The sequence below is a fragment of the Dermacentor variabilis genome, chromosome 9 (assembly GCF_050947875.1).
Source record: "Dermacentor variabilis isolate Ectoservices chromosome 9, ASM5094787v1, whole genome shotgun sequence".
NCBI classification, from domain to species: Eukaryota; Metazoa; Arthropoda; class Arachnida; order Ixodida; family Ixodidae; genus Dermacentor; species Dermacentor variabilis.
The window spans coordinates 129555372-129569604 of NC_134576.1; the positions used below are offsets into that span (position 1 = coordinate 129555372).

General features: G+C 45.9%; 1 protein-coding gene across 8 annotated transcripts in view; it reads left to right on the plus strand.

The window, feature by feature from the left end:
* The window catches only part of LOC142557485 (phosphatase and actin regulator 2-like), a 139373-nt gene that overhangs the window by 103813 nt on the left and 21327 nt on the right, over window positions 1-14233 (plus strand). For 6 of the 8 annotated variants that reach the window (XR_012822774.1, XM_075669368.1, XM_075669369.1 and 3 more), the window contains exons 4-6: window positions 4532-4717; window positions 8161-8376; window positions 13426-13828. Coding sequence is in view for 7 of the 8 variants with exons in the window: in XM_075669368.1 (XP_075525483.1) it covers window positions 4532-4717; window positions 8161-8376; window positions 13426-13828 (805 nt within the window). In the remaining variant the exon portion in view is untranslated. The remainder of the gene's footprint in view (window positions 1-4531; window positions 4718-8160; window positions 8377-13425; window positions 13829-14233) is intronic. The other 2 variants (XM_075669373.1, XM_075669374.1) reach the window with 2 other exon arrangements.

A 14233-nucleotide genomic window follows, 5' to 3' on the forward strand; every position in this document is an offset into this window, starting at 1 on the left:
GGGCGAGCTCTGACGAGTGGCACTATCAGTAAACACAAACACCAAGGTGCGCACTTCAGGGACACAGAAATAGCAGCGACTGAAAACAAACAAGCTTGCAACGCTGTCGCCACCGCCTCTCATTGGTTGGCAGCCTCAAAGAGGGTGCCAGTTCACTTATCCTTTGGACATCCACAAAAGCTTGCTACTTACTACGAAGCTTGGAGAAGGAAAACCTGGCGCACCTTAACGGAGCCCATTCGCGCTTCTTCTAAGTGGATCAGCATTCTCATCAAGCTTAATCCGTACTCGCACCAAAACGGGCTTCCTCAAAGATGCTGAAGCACCCTTTACTTCTTTCATTCCTTCTCTCCCTTCCTCTCTCCTGTGCTGCTGACGACCCTGAGCTACGTCTTTTTTCATCTTTTCCGCTATCCTGCCTCCACTGTCTGTTCCACGCGTGCCAGACCCTCTAACAAACGACCGCTCCCACCGTCGCCGCCTCCTCCTCCTTGGGACGTGCTGGGTGCTCTGCCCCCTCTACGTCCTCATTTGCCGCTCCCCCACTCACCTTGACTCAATGGGTTATTTTTGGGGATGCATACCTCCCACAACTCCATCCCCCACTCCACTTCCTCTCCCCCACCGCCTCCGCTAGTCGCAAATCGTCGGCGACGGCGCCGACGTAGCCCTTTCCGGCGCACTCGGGATTCCAGAGGGCTCTCCTTCGCGAGGTGTCTCCTCCGGCAACCGTGCACCAGTCGTGCGGCGGCTTTTTCTTTTTCACCGTGCGTGTTCCTTGCCGTCCTGTCGCTGCTCATTCGGAGCCCTTTGGCCCATTTGTTGCGGCGCTTTTGAAAGTGTGTGTCATTGGCCTTTAACGTGCTTCGTCGTCGACAGCCAGTGGTTCGTCTCGGCCGCACACCAGTTTGCTCATGTTTGTGTTTTTTGATGAACTGAACAAGTTCGTGTGACCAAGCATGCGCTGCTAGTGACGATTTTGCCTTGCCCCTTCATCGTGGAGAAGGTCGGCGGGCACTTTTGCAAGAAGACCATGGGTAGGCATCTTTCCCCTGCTTGTTTCTTCTCTCATTTTGTGCCAAATCGTGTTTGAGTCGGATTCACGCCTATCACTCGCCAGGTTTGGCTTTTCTTTTGTTGAACATTCCCTTTCCATTCACTGTTGCTAAAAATAGATTTGTAACGACCGGGGCAGCTCTCTTCTTTTTCGCACCTCCCTGCTGCACACTTGACCCTGACACTCTCCCCTCCTCAAAGTAGTTAGTGTGGTTTGCATAGCTTACCTTCTTTCTGTTTCTTTTTTCTCTATATATTTCTTTTTTTTTTTTCTTTTTGGCACCCAGAAACTTGCACAAGAGACCTTTGGGCATTCTCTGCCCCTGTCGCACAGATTCTGTCTCTCTCTTCTGATTGGAGTGTTTTTCTCATGTAGTTGATGTATTTGGTGCAGTGACTGAGTGATGGCATGGTCGTTTGCTCGACCGTTGATCTTGCGAGTGAAGAACTATTAACACCTAGCACTTCTCATGCCACCGTCGATCTGCCTGGTATAAAATGGTGGCTGTGGCGGCTATCTGCTGCCAGATCTGACTTGGCAGGACTCCCATTTCCTCGGTTTTGCGCATCGTCGCCTCATTTCCCGCTCCCTACAACCCGACGCTTGAGAAGTGCTTCATCATCCCCGGTGCTCTTCTGAATCCATCTTACCATGGCTCCTTGGGTTTTCGAGGAGGTGGTTGTCTCAACTGTTCATAGGGTTTTTTTTTTTTTTTACACTGTAATTAACTTGGGCATTGTGGCTGTGAAGTGCTCATAACTTAAAAGTATGATGTGTGATGCAAGTATGACGTGTAATTGCTCGGCAGCTGGTTCCTAAGCATAGAGTATTTTCAAGTTTACATTTGGGAGTCTGAATTTAGCCGCTGTTCCACAGATGCAGGTGAACCTAAAAACGAAATAACGCATTGTAGTAGTTTCAGAATTGTTTGTTTGACTTTATGAGCACTGCACAATATCCACTAAACTTTTGTTCGGCATGGTCCTGCTGATCTATTCATTGTGATCGTGAACACGCTTGGCAGTTTGCTTAACGCAGTTCTGATAGAACAGCAGAGCTAGGGCTATGTATTTACAGGGCATTTGTAAGCATGTAAGGCATAGACATTACGAGGCTTTACAAGGAATTTTACATACATACAATGCTTGCAAGGTAGCACTTCACTCATTTTTATGCACTTCAGCACTTCTGTTACGAGCACTAAAACGCTGTCACATACAACTCTTATTGCTACTCACATTACTACTACAACTATTACAACTCTACCATCTAGTAAAGTCATGACTTAGTTTTCGTGCGGCCTCTGCAACTTGCTGCCTTCTGCCTCTTGTACTTATGTGTGGTTGATTCTTCTTGCATAGCACATGGCACTTTGAATGTCGCTTGCCCTGTTCTCATGCTTCTGTATTTTTCTTATTTTTCTAATGTCTGCATATTATCTGCTACAAGCAACATTGTCTCGTAGACACAAAGCTCTCTGAACATTTTCTCTTGTCATGCTGCCTCCACATGCTTGTGTCAAACATCATTTTCCATTTTACTCTAATCTTGAAAACATTTCTCTTACTTCTTTTTACTTTTCATGCTTTTCATATGACCCTACTTTCTTGTGTATCATGTCAGGTACTCCAAGCAGGCAACACTCCTGTTGTGTCGATCATTATTGTGTCAAAAAGGCCTCGTCCTGTCTCCACATCACCTCAATATCATGAGCAAGCACTTTCTGTAACTTCTTTTGCTACCCTCCTTCACCAATTTTCCTTGCCTCATTTGTTTTCCATCTCTTTGCTCTTTCTTTCATCAACAACCACTCGAGTTACACACTATCGTAAAGCAAGAATCACTTCCGAGACTAAACTTGTCTCTACGAAGTGGTCAACTAATTTCCTAAACACTAGGAGGCCCACAGCTCTTTACATGCTTGCGTTGTCTGGTGCCTGAAGGGTCAGTTCTCCACTTACTGCAGTTGCCACGACAACCAAGCACTTTGCTTCAAGCTTGCATTCTGAGCCACCTGATGTCACCCGTCTACACTTGCTACTAGGACACCTTGATACACCACATCTCCGGGTAAAGCAGTGATGTGCCTTACCGGATGGACCCCCGACAGCTGACTCCAGTAGCACAACAATTGCAGCACATCAGGAATTGTTGTAATAATATGCCTACATCTGTTGAATTCCTATATTTCAAATTAATTAGATAACATGGTTTGAGTACTGCAGCGAATCAGTGTAGCGGCGAAGCTCTGCTTGATCGGTCAAAGGCTGTGGCCCATCTCTATGGCAGCTCTGACATCGACGCTCCCCTTCTCACATCTTTATCTTTCGCTGCACCTTTCTGCGTGCTTTTGTTTACGAGCGTTAGAGATCCTGTTCCTATAATATTACCATTTACAAAATGCCGGAAAACAAGAGATGCAGATGGTATCGGCATCAGCACTCTTAGGGAAATCTTGGGACGTTTTGTTAAGTTGCAATGCCTTAGAAAACATTTTTGTATTGCACGAGTGCTCTCGTTGAAGGAAAACGACAGAAAAGAGATTGAGTCACTACACATCCATTTCTGCTGCTTTCTAAGCCTCCATACCAGCAGCCAAATTGATATAGTTTGGGGCAATTGTAGTTGCTGAACTAGTTGTTGAACTCGGTATCACAGCCATGAGTGCTAGCGCTGAAGCTCATGTTTCCGGTATTCTGTAATTGCATGGATGGAAATAGGCTGAAACTCTCTATTTATTTGCTCGCTCATGCTAGTTATAGTGCTCCCACGTAATTTTTAGGGGTGTGTGAATATTTACTTTTGAGACCAAATGGAACATGAATCAAAATGAATATTGCCAGGCACAAATCAAATCTGATAGTGCATAGTTTTCAAATAAGGAACAGCTGTTTTCACTTATAATATATCGATGTCCACATCCTATTACTAATAATGTTGGCAAGTTTCTGTTGTTACATTACACGTTGTGAAGCCTTGCTTATTAAAAACACAAATTAACTATCAGGAACAAATAGTCATTTCGTATGCCCTGGACTCTTTGGAGTGTGAATGACGGTGGTTCAGCCGGTTTAAGTCTGGCTCTCTGAGCGACATATCTTGCTAAACTCCTTAAGTTCTCTTTAGTTTTATGCCTATTATTTCTGCAGAGATTGGATTATGTCATACTTCCACTCCAACTTTACGTTTGATTGAGCACAGTTGATTCGTATTTACACGAATAGTGACAAATAGATTCAGACCAAGTGAAATAGGACAATATTGGATTCGTTATTCCAAAGTTTTGAATATTTGCGCACTCCTAATTATTTTGCTTGATTATATTATTTCATTTTTGTTTATTTCCTCACGTATATATTTTTTTAATTCGTCTCTTTAGTTTTTGGCCCCAGTCGCACGCTGTGGCACCCCCACCTCGTAGTGGTCTCCTCACTGTCCCTCCATCTCTCTGCCCCGGCATGGCGGCGCTTGCAGGGGAAACTGTGACCCCACCCTCCCCACTGCTCCCCTCGCCCTCTCCCCCCCAAGCCAATGGCGCTGTTGTGTCCCCCGACGAGTCGGAACCTGATAGCACGTCTGTGATAGCCTCCTCCCCCGCTTCCACCGGGGACGAAGCCGCAGCGCCCTCCGCTGCCTCTGAGGCAGAGAACCCCGCGACAGGTAGGTGGTGTGTGCCCCCCTCTGCCGTCCTCTCTCACGCAGCAGACGTGAAGACACCCGTGGTGATTTGTTAGTTCCTGCTGGTTCACAACCTAAAAGATTCCTTGTGCCTTCAGTGTCACCAAGTTCACACCTCGTGGCCTTCGTGATAATACAGTAGGCCCCAAAATTGAAATAGCATCGAGCGTGCTGTGAGCCAGTCACAAATGTCTGACTTCTCTGTGTTTGTCGTTGTGAGGCGTGGGGCTCAAACTGCAAGTTTTGTGCTACAGCTTCTGCATTTTACTTTGGTCAGCTACACATGTGATCTGAAAATGTGTCCCTGCTACATCATGGCTGGCAGCTTTGCCAAAACACATGCGACAGTCTGATTCTGCTGTCAGTTGGAGTGTGTTAAAAAGTTTGTGCGATGTCCCTGTGATCTCTTGCTTTGCTGATGGATCTTTTCCCAAGTGGTGTTAAGACAAAGCTCGGTGCCATCTGTACTACACCTATAATGCAAAATCAAGTAGTGTAAAGTAAAAAAAAGAAGAGAGATAAAGCCACTGCTGTTCTTTGAGGAAACACCTAGTCACTCGTTATGGTGATGAATGAAGGCTTATTAGCAGCAAGGGTGCCATTCCATGGAGTGGGTCTATGTCACTGTGCTGTTATCAGTAAGCATGGAAAGCTTGGTAAAAGCTGTGGCTCATTTTGTAAGCTTAGGTGAGAAGCTGCTAAAACTTTTATGGAAACTACCGGGTTCTGCACTGGTGCATATTTTGACATGACGTTCATGACCGCTAATGAAAGTTGTTGCAAGGTATCTGCTTTGTTGAAAAGCTAAGCTGCAGGAAAACTGTCAGATCTTGTTGGTTTTCCAGCCTTTCCTGCATCTACTTCTTTGCAACCACTGTAAACAGTTGCGGCACTGGTTTTCAAGTGGTTACTGCAGCTGTTTCTATCTCACACTTTTTGTGTATCCTCACATTTTCACTTGTAATCTCTAAAGTGATAATAATATTTGTCTTTTGTGCACCACATACAAGGAGTCGTGCCAGTAGGTTATACTTTCAAATTAAACTTGTCATTATTACACAGCACAGTGTAACGATTTGAGGACAAGGCACAATAGGCATCATTAAAAGTGGACTCTAGTCACTTAAATCGTGAGTCTGTTTCATTCGCTTTGCTTTGAAATGGCATGAAGCATCTGATGTAGTCCAGGTTTTAAATGGTACTCTCACGAAATAAGAATACTACAACTCTCATCAAATAAGAAATATATATATATATATATATATATTCTGGTGTTTAAGGGTCCATAAGGGTTCCTTGTTCACAATTGTGTTCTGTCCTTGCCAAACAGGTTTCTGTCGAACATTAGACTATGCGCAAAATTTAAGTACTTCTATAGTTTGTTTGCAGCACCTCGAGACGTTACAATTATATAAGCCAGCACAGTTTTTGGCAAAAGTAGGCATTCCATCTGGGCATGCTTATGACCTGAATTCAGTGCGACGCCTCATGTCGAGGTTATTTTGCATGTGCATCGCCTTGTGTGTTTGTATCCTGCCACATGAACCTGCATTTTGGTGAGATATGCTTCTGTGCGTGTGTGCCCATTCCCAGCAGTGTGTGCTTTGATCATTGCTATTTGTCTGCGAGTGTTTGCCCACGTGTGCTTTCTTTGTGCTGCGAGAATGGCATAATGTTCTATGGCACCACCGCAGGCCTCTGAGATCTCTGACACTTTACTCCGTTGCACGCACAGCAGTCAACGCTGCGAAGGCCTAGGCAGACTTGTCTCCCTGCTAGCATGCGGGACCAAGAATAGTGTGACATGGTGAAAATAAAGAAAGACCTAGGTATGCGTCAGGTAAATCCATGTAACATCAAGTCTCATACCTTGATGTCTCTAAGTATGGCATAATCTTTGCAGGAAAGGCATTGCAAATCTCAACCTATTTGCCGTGGAACAAGCAGAGTTAGCATGTTTATGTGGCCATTGGCCACATTGCATTGTTTGAGCTCGCAACCGAAACCAAAAATGTGGTATGTCGCATACAGAAGGCATGAAGGCACAAAAATACATGATTTGACATAGACATGAACTAAGTAGCCGTAGTTGTAGCATGTGAAGTGGTCATTTCGTCAATAGTTTTGCAGCCTCAAACTGAAAACAACTTCACTGCAGAACATGTGGGTGAGGTATCTATGACTGTACTATTTGCGTAGCTTCAGCAGTGTTCCCTGGTAAATGTAAAATGGAGTATAAAATTGTTTCATATTTCTTAAGACAACAGGCAACGTATAAAAGCTGTAGCAAAGTGCAACGCCATTATGTTAGAATGGTTCATTTGATGTCCATGCTTCCCTCGAGCTTCACAAATACTCTCCCAATTTGGACTTCGCTTGCTTCTTTTCATTTTGTATTAATATTGCTGTCATAACAATGCTTGCCAACATTTTCTTATTTTTAATGTATGTGATGAACATCTGTAGTTGTGAGCTGATTCATAGTAGTGAAATGCATGTAAAAAAATTGGCAGAAAATATTGTGCTCTTAGTGGAGGGACAGGATGCCAAGCGATTGCCAATTGTCGCAACTAGTAGTGTAAATCTGTCTCAGTTATTTGCCAAGTTGCGAATTAATTACTGCAGCCAGTAGCTTAACAACTCATGTACTTCGGTATAGGTGCACATTACAGAATCCCAGGTGGTCAAAATTAATCGGGAGTCCCCACTACGGCCTGTCTCATAACCAGATCATGTTTTTTCACTTCAATCTTTTTTTTTTCGTATTCAGATGACATGAAGGGGGGGTGAAAGATAAAAGCCACCTTATTGGCTGCTTGATGAGCTCACACTCCCTTTACATGAGTGCATGTTTTAGCACATACAACCACGAAAATTAATTGACTCCTTCCTTGCCACGCTATTATCCTGAATTCTGACCAAGAATGGCAAAATTTTTTACTGAGGTATACTTTTACAGAGAGCAACGTAAACAGTAACCTAAGCATTTAGTCGCCGAAATCTAAACTTGCTACAAAACTGAAACTTCACAGCAACAATAAACAATTGCGAGAAAACAAAGTGTCATCAACGAAAAAATTAAAATTGCAAGAAACTGTAAGGTATCGTGAACGAGCTGAGCTCGTCCTAGCTCGGTATTTACCAGATACGTGCGAACAAACCCAGCTCGACCATGGTGCAGAAGGGGGTTAACTAGCCAGCAGATTAAATCTGTGCCAGGCTAAAAAGCGTTTGTGTTCACTCGGTGCACTTGACTGACTGGTGTGCTTCTCCCTCGCCTGCCTCCTTCCCTTTCTTCCTCCTCCTCCTCCTCCTCAAAACCTACTTCCTCCGCTGCTCACCACCACCGTGTCTGTGGGTGTGCGTGTGAATGTGCGGCCGCCACCCCCCGCATGGTGCGCCCCCCTTCCCGATGGCACCCACAGCACCCCCGATCCTGCTGGACATGAGCTCTCTGCACCTGTCCCCCGTGGGCCACAGCGGCGGCGGCGGCGGTGGTGGGGGGGAGCCCCCTTCCCTGGAACTCCTGACCCTCTCGGCGCTGCCAGAGCCTCCTATAGCAGTGAGCGAGATCGGACCCATCCCGCCCCCGCCAATGTTCTCCAACCCGTCGCCCACGCTAGGGCTACGGTTTGCCGAAGGTTAGTTGGAAGGAGGCCCTCTGTACAGATATGTTGGATCTGAAACGAGAGAACGGGAGAGAAGAACAGAACCGCAGTGTAGCTTGTATTATCGCAAAAAAAGCATGAATGGGGAAATGTAGCGCATTCAACCCTCACTACAGTTAAGTTTTATCTGATGTGAAAACACCTTCATTATATGCAAGATTCATTAAAGGCATGGCCGGTATGATGTAGCAATTCCCTCAGCTGAATTCTATGCCACTCTTGCCATCCACTGTTCACGACCAGCTGATCCCCTTGAATAACAACGTGGGTGAAATGCCGCTTTGACCACTGATGAAGCACAAGAAGGAATGGCATTGCAGTAGAATTGTTACATTATCCTGACCCACATAACAATGTATTCACTACAATATGCTTATGTAACAATATATTCATTCCATGCCGATATCAGCTAGAAACATGTGGATATTGGCAAGACAGCTTGTAGGTTATACAAGTAGTACACAGTGACACCCACTATTGTGCTGGCTGGCGAGCAGACGCAGCAGACGAGTGATACGATAGGGAGCTGTGGCATGTAGTATGTTATTGTCACGCGAGTGCTGTTAACCAAACTCGGAATTGTGTTAAAGGCCCATTGACATGGCAGATTCATCAAACTTATGTAAGCTGCAAGTGCTGTTTTAGGTGAGGCACCAGACTCTGGGGAATACGCAGGCTCTGAAATAGCGATGTGGAGGAGTTGTCAAATTGCGGCAATCAGTCAACTGTTAAGGGGCAGATTAAGCAACACAAAGCCTTAAATAGGTCAGGAAAGTTAGTTTTGGTTCCAGAGGTGCTTGCGGAAAATCACTCTGGTTAACCTCCCTGCTTACCTTGACACGAAATTGGATGCCAAGTGATGAAAAAGGGCAATGCGTGTTCGTGTTGCTATTCAAAGGATCTTCGATGTTAAGGTTGCTGGAACCAACTGGAACAAACCCTAGGTGCTGCCACTATAAAAAAAGCCAGCGCCAAGGATGCACAGTAGTAGCTGCTGGTGTTCCCTGTTTTATGAAATGGCACTCGGCACTTGTACATTACTTCACATGGCGCTGCCAGTTGCTGGCGTTGGACAAGGGCACAGTATTGTTTTGTGTTGGAATGCATTAGACAAGGGTAGCACTTGCTGCACATATGCCATACATAGCGCCCACCAGTGCCATACGCACTTGTTCGCATCATCGAACAAGTGCGTTGGAGCAACATTAGACAAGTTTACCACTGGTTTTTTTGGCACTGAATTGTTGCTTTATGATTGATTACATCATGCTTGAACAATGGCAGCTGGTTAAAGGGACATAAAAGCAAAATATTAAGTCTAGCTTGATTGAACAGCTAGGCTTCTGTAATAATGAATTAGTCATTCGTAGTGAGAATCAAGCTCTTGTAAGGGAGAAAATGATGGAAATGGAAAACTGATGTGGTGCCACCTGTTGTGGCCTATGGTGCTCCTCGCTTGACGCAGCGCTTGACGTCAACATTCCAAGCGGCTGATGATCACAGCGACAAACTGTGAGACGCAGACTAGATGTGTACAAACAAAACCACCTAGAGCAAGTTCTAGGTGGTGTTGAAACAAGCAAAGAGCATGCAGTCCTCACTCTCTTGCCGCATTCCCGCACTGTGTATAGTGAGAGAGAGAGAGAGAAGGCAAGCGGGAAGTGGAGTACCTAGAGTACCTACGATCCAATTCTCTTAAAAGAAAAGGTGTGCGTTAGAATCGGGTAAATACCATAGTCGAACATTGTGAGCTACAGTTACTGCTTGAACGTTTTCTTAGGGCAGGCTGTAAATAGGCATTTTCAACTGGTGATGACGTGTCTTAAATGCATTCACTGTCCCCTAACCTCCGCTGAGACAGATGCTGCCGCCAATGGGGTCGCTATTGGGGTCACTGTAGAGGTCAGGTGCATACATGCTGACTGGTCAAGTTCCAATTATTCGGCAAAGGTCAATTTTCAGATTGAAATAATAAAAATTTGGGCCCATAGAAATGTGTGGGTCCAGGCCGGGACGTTTGCTTGGGATGGAGTTAACCAAAAAAAATTTTACCGTAGTCGAATTAACAGAAGTCTACTGTATTAGTGGCAATAGCTACATCTTAACATACTACCAAGTGTAATACTGGGGCAAGCACACAATTGGAAGGGCGAGTTGGTTGCACGTACTTGAGCGGCTGCACACTATGAAAACAGAAAAATGCATAATAGACATCACAGGCTCTGTATAACATTCGGTAACACTCTTAAAATTCATTTAGCATCATTGTGTAATTCCTATACTAGGCTGCTGCTGCTCAAGCTGGGTGCAGAATCTTTGCATCATCGAACCAGCAATGAAGTACGGTTCCAATTTGGTAAAATAAGCAGGTTAGTCTACAGTATGGTGCACTCTTGAAAGGAACACGTAGCTGCTACCAAAGCCAATAAAAGTGAAACACTTCTTTATCGACGGAAGAACATGGCTGCTAGAACACATTAGGCTGACATCGGTACATTAAATGGTAATCTGCATGCCTTCAAGTTCTAATTCGGCTGTAATGGGTAGTTCAATTTAGTGTTTCATTTAAATGTGAACCATACTGTATGTATCGGGTAATGTGCAACACATGCTGTTGTGCTACACTGCACAGTTATTGTAATTTCCAGTGAAGCACAAGGTATGGTAGTATGCTGCTCCTTCACTTTCACTGCCATTTCAGCAACATTGAAGGCAGTAGACCTGTGTTTATTGCATTGGTATTGCTTACGACTGTTATTTCCAAATGTCTGATTCCAAAGATTTCATTGCCAAGGTCCGATTGCCAAAGGTCTTGGGGCGTAAGGTCCGATCGCCAAACATCTCATTGTCAGAGGTAGATTTTCAAAAGTCCAATTGGCAAATGTCTCATTGGCAGAGATCCCATTGGCAAAAATCTGATTAACCTCTTTGCCAAAGATATGATTGTTAATACAGTGAAACCTCGTTAAACTGTAGTTGGCCGGAGCTTGGAAAACGTATGTACTAAACGGTAGTACTGCTCAACCGAAATAGCTTGAGATTGCCCACTTACCTGTCAAAAACGGAACTCACAGAGAGCGCGATGAAAGGGAAAAAAACATGCAGTATTTATTCACTTTGCGCGACAAAAATATTATTTTCGTTTGATGCCACGACAGCCTAGCAGAGATGACACCAGCCTCTAGCTTGCTGAAGCAGTGAGCCAGCTTTTTAGCCAGCATCTTCGGCAAACTCGCATGGCAGATTCCTCGTTGGCATTGCATATTCTCTGTGCACGGGTGCGGTAGCATTGCAGAAGTCGCAGGATGCGTTTTTCATTGTGGTGTGCTGATCTCGACGCAACAATTGCATTCATGAGGCTGACGTAACGCGTAGCTTCTGCCACTGTCGGGCCTGAATCGCCCGTGCTGTTGCTTCTGGTGTCGTCCTCATCACTGTCGACAGGCGGCACTTCGGCAACAACAGAGGCAACGAGGCAAAAAGTCAAACCTCGTAGCCGACATCTCTTCGCGGTCGCAGCAGCACTGCCGAGCAACTTCTTCACATTCCGAATGCCACACACCGTAGTCAACAGTAGACCCATGTCGCGTGCCAGCGCCGACTTTTCATGTCACGTTCGATAGCACGAACGGTGTCTAATTTTTCTACTAAGCTAAGCACCCAGCGTCTTTTTTATCAGAGTTTCAGCATGATGCAAGCTTCCGCTTGCACAACACCACAACGCTCTCTGGCACGGTGCCGAAATGATGTTGATGTTGATGTGGCTTCACACGCACACGCATAGGGCGCTTGGAGGCCGTTCCGATCTCTGAGGTTTGTTGTTCTGCCGGGCCGCCCGATGGAGACGACGCACTGCCATGTTTGCGCGACGAAAAGTGGAAACAGTACGTGTTAACCGATACGTGCGCATTAAGCTGGTACGGTTTATGCTGATACAAAACACATTATGTTCAATGGCTGCTGAGTCGGGAATTTGACTTTACTACTTCTAAGATGAAACTACTGTTTAAGCGGGTACTGTTTAACGAGGTTTTACTGTATCGGAAGTCTACGTAACCTTATTCCGTTTTCTCTATACATTCCTCGCATAAAAAAAGTGCATATACTATAGCCCAAATCAAGATTATTCTTAAGCTATGCTCAGCCATTTTACTTGCAACCTTTATATATGCCTCCTGTCATTGTGGGCAACGTTCTCCATTGATCACTTTGGGGGCTGCAATCACGTTTCTGAGATTTCACATGGCCAGCACTCGAAGCGTCTGCATCTGCGGGCGATAGCATTCCTAGCATTGTGTGAGGACAGTGTGCTTTGCACTTTGTCAGGAACCCTGTTGTCCATTGATGCTATCCTTTCTTGTATTTGTCATGTGACATCTTGCATGTTATTGTATCTTCCAAAGTTAATGACCTAGAATCCTAGAATATTCCCCTGTCACTGACACTATTTTGTACATAGCAGGCAATGAAATGAAGGCTAGATATATTTGCTGCTTGCATTTGTGACGCAAAAAATTTGCGTCACACTTGACGCATACGTCACACATATGCATCATGCAAGTTGAAGTAACATTAAGTTTCACACTTTGGTTCCACAGAGTATGACATAATCATTACTTTAAAGGTGTCGCAGATCTGAACTCATTTGCTACGAGATGAGCAGAGTGCCACATTTCTGCAACTGCACGCTAAACGCAGTGACCGCTGCTCACTGCTTGCTTTCATGAATAAATCATAGCAAGCTACATACAACTCTTGTTAGGGTGTCGTGGATCACAAGCAACAACACTTTGAAGCACAGAGAGCAATACATTTCTGTGACTGCACTACTTGCATAGCAGGGTTTCCTGCCAAGTATGAAATGGAAGTGTAGATCTTTGGAGCCGTTTGTCACCGTCTCCTTTCCATCCTCACAAGTTCACCACACTTCTGCACGCGCGGTGAACTGTGTGGTGTGGTGAACGAGTAGTAGCAGTCTCCACCTGTGCTCCTATTTCACCGCTCTCTCCGTTTGAAACGCAGTGGCTTCGAGCCTAAACCTCAGGTTTGCCGCCATGGCGGAGCGCAACCGGCAGATGGCGGCCGCCACTGCATCGCAGGAAGGGTCCCCCGCAGCGCCCCCGACGCAGCAGCAGCAACCGCCGCGGCAGCAGACACCCCTGCCGCCGCGCCGGTTGGTGCCTCCCGAGGGCGACGACTCAGACGACTCGGGGGTGACGGGCGACATCTGCGAGGCGGCGGCACCCGCGCGGACGGGAGCCTCGCCCGCCGGCGGCGGTGGAGACGGCGGGGGGCCGCTCGTCGAGGAGATTCCGGCCAAGGAGCCTCCTCGGAGCTCCGCCCTGCCCCGCAAGAGCGCACTCAAGAAGCAGCAGGTCAACGGGGCCCACGCGACACAGCAGCAGCTGACGGCAGCACAAGCCAGGTGACCAACCACACTAGGCCCGCTTGCTCATAAGGGTCCATAGACGTGCACAAAGCACTTGCATTCACGGTCAGAAATACACAGGAAACTGCAAAGGAAGCGTGCACAGATTCATTGGAAAGAAAGTTTCGCAGTTGAAGGAAAATTAAGCCTGTTCTGGGAATCAAACCCAGGACCAGTGCCTTTCTGAGTCAATTGCTTTACCATCCGAGTGAAATAGGAAGCCAGCAGATGGCAAAGAGGGGGTGAATTAACAGCAATAAAGCACGGGTATGCAAGAATGTGGCGAATCAGTTCTGCTGCGGAGTACTCATTTGCCATATTCTTGTGAAACCATGCTTCATGTTGTTACAAACCCTTTAAGGACGAAACTTGAATAACTGAAGGAAATGTTTATTAAGGTGA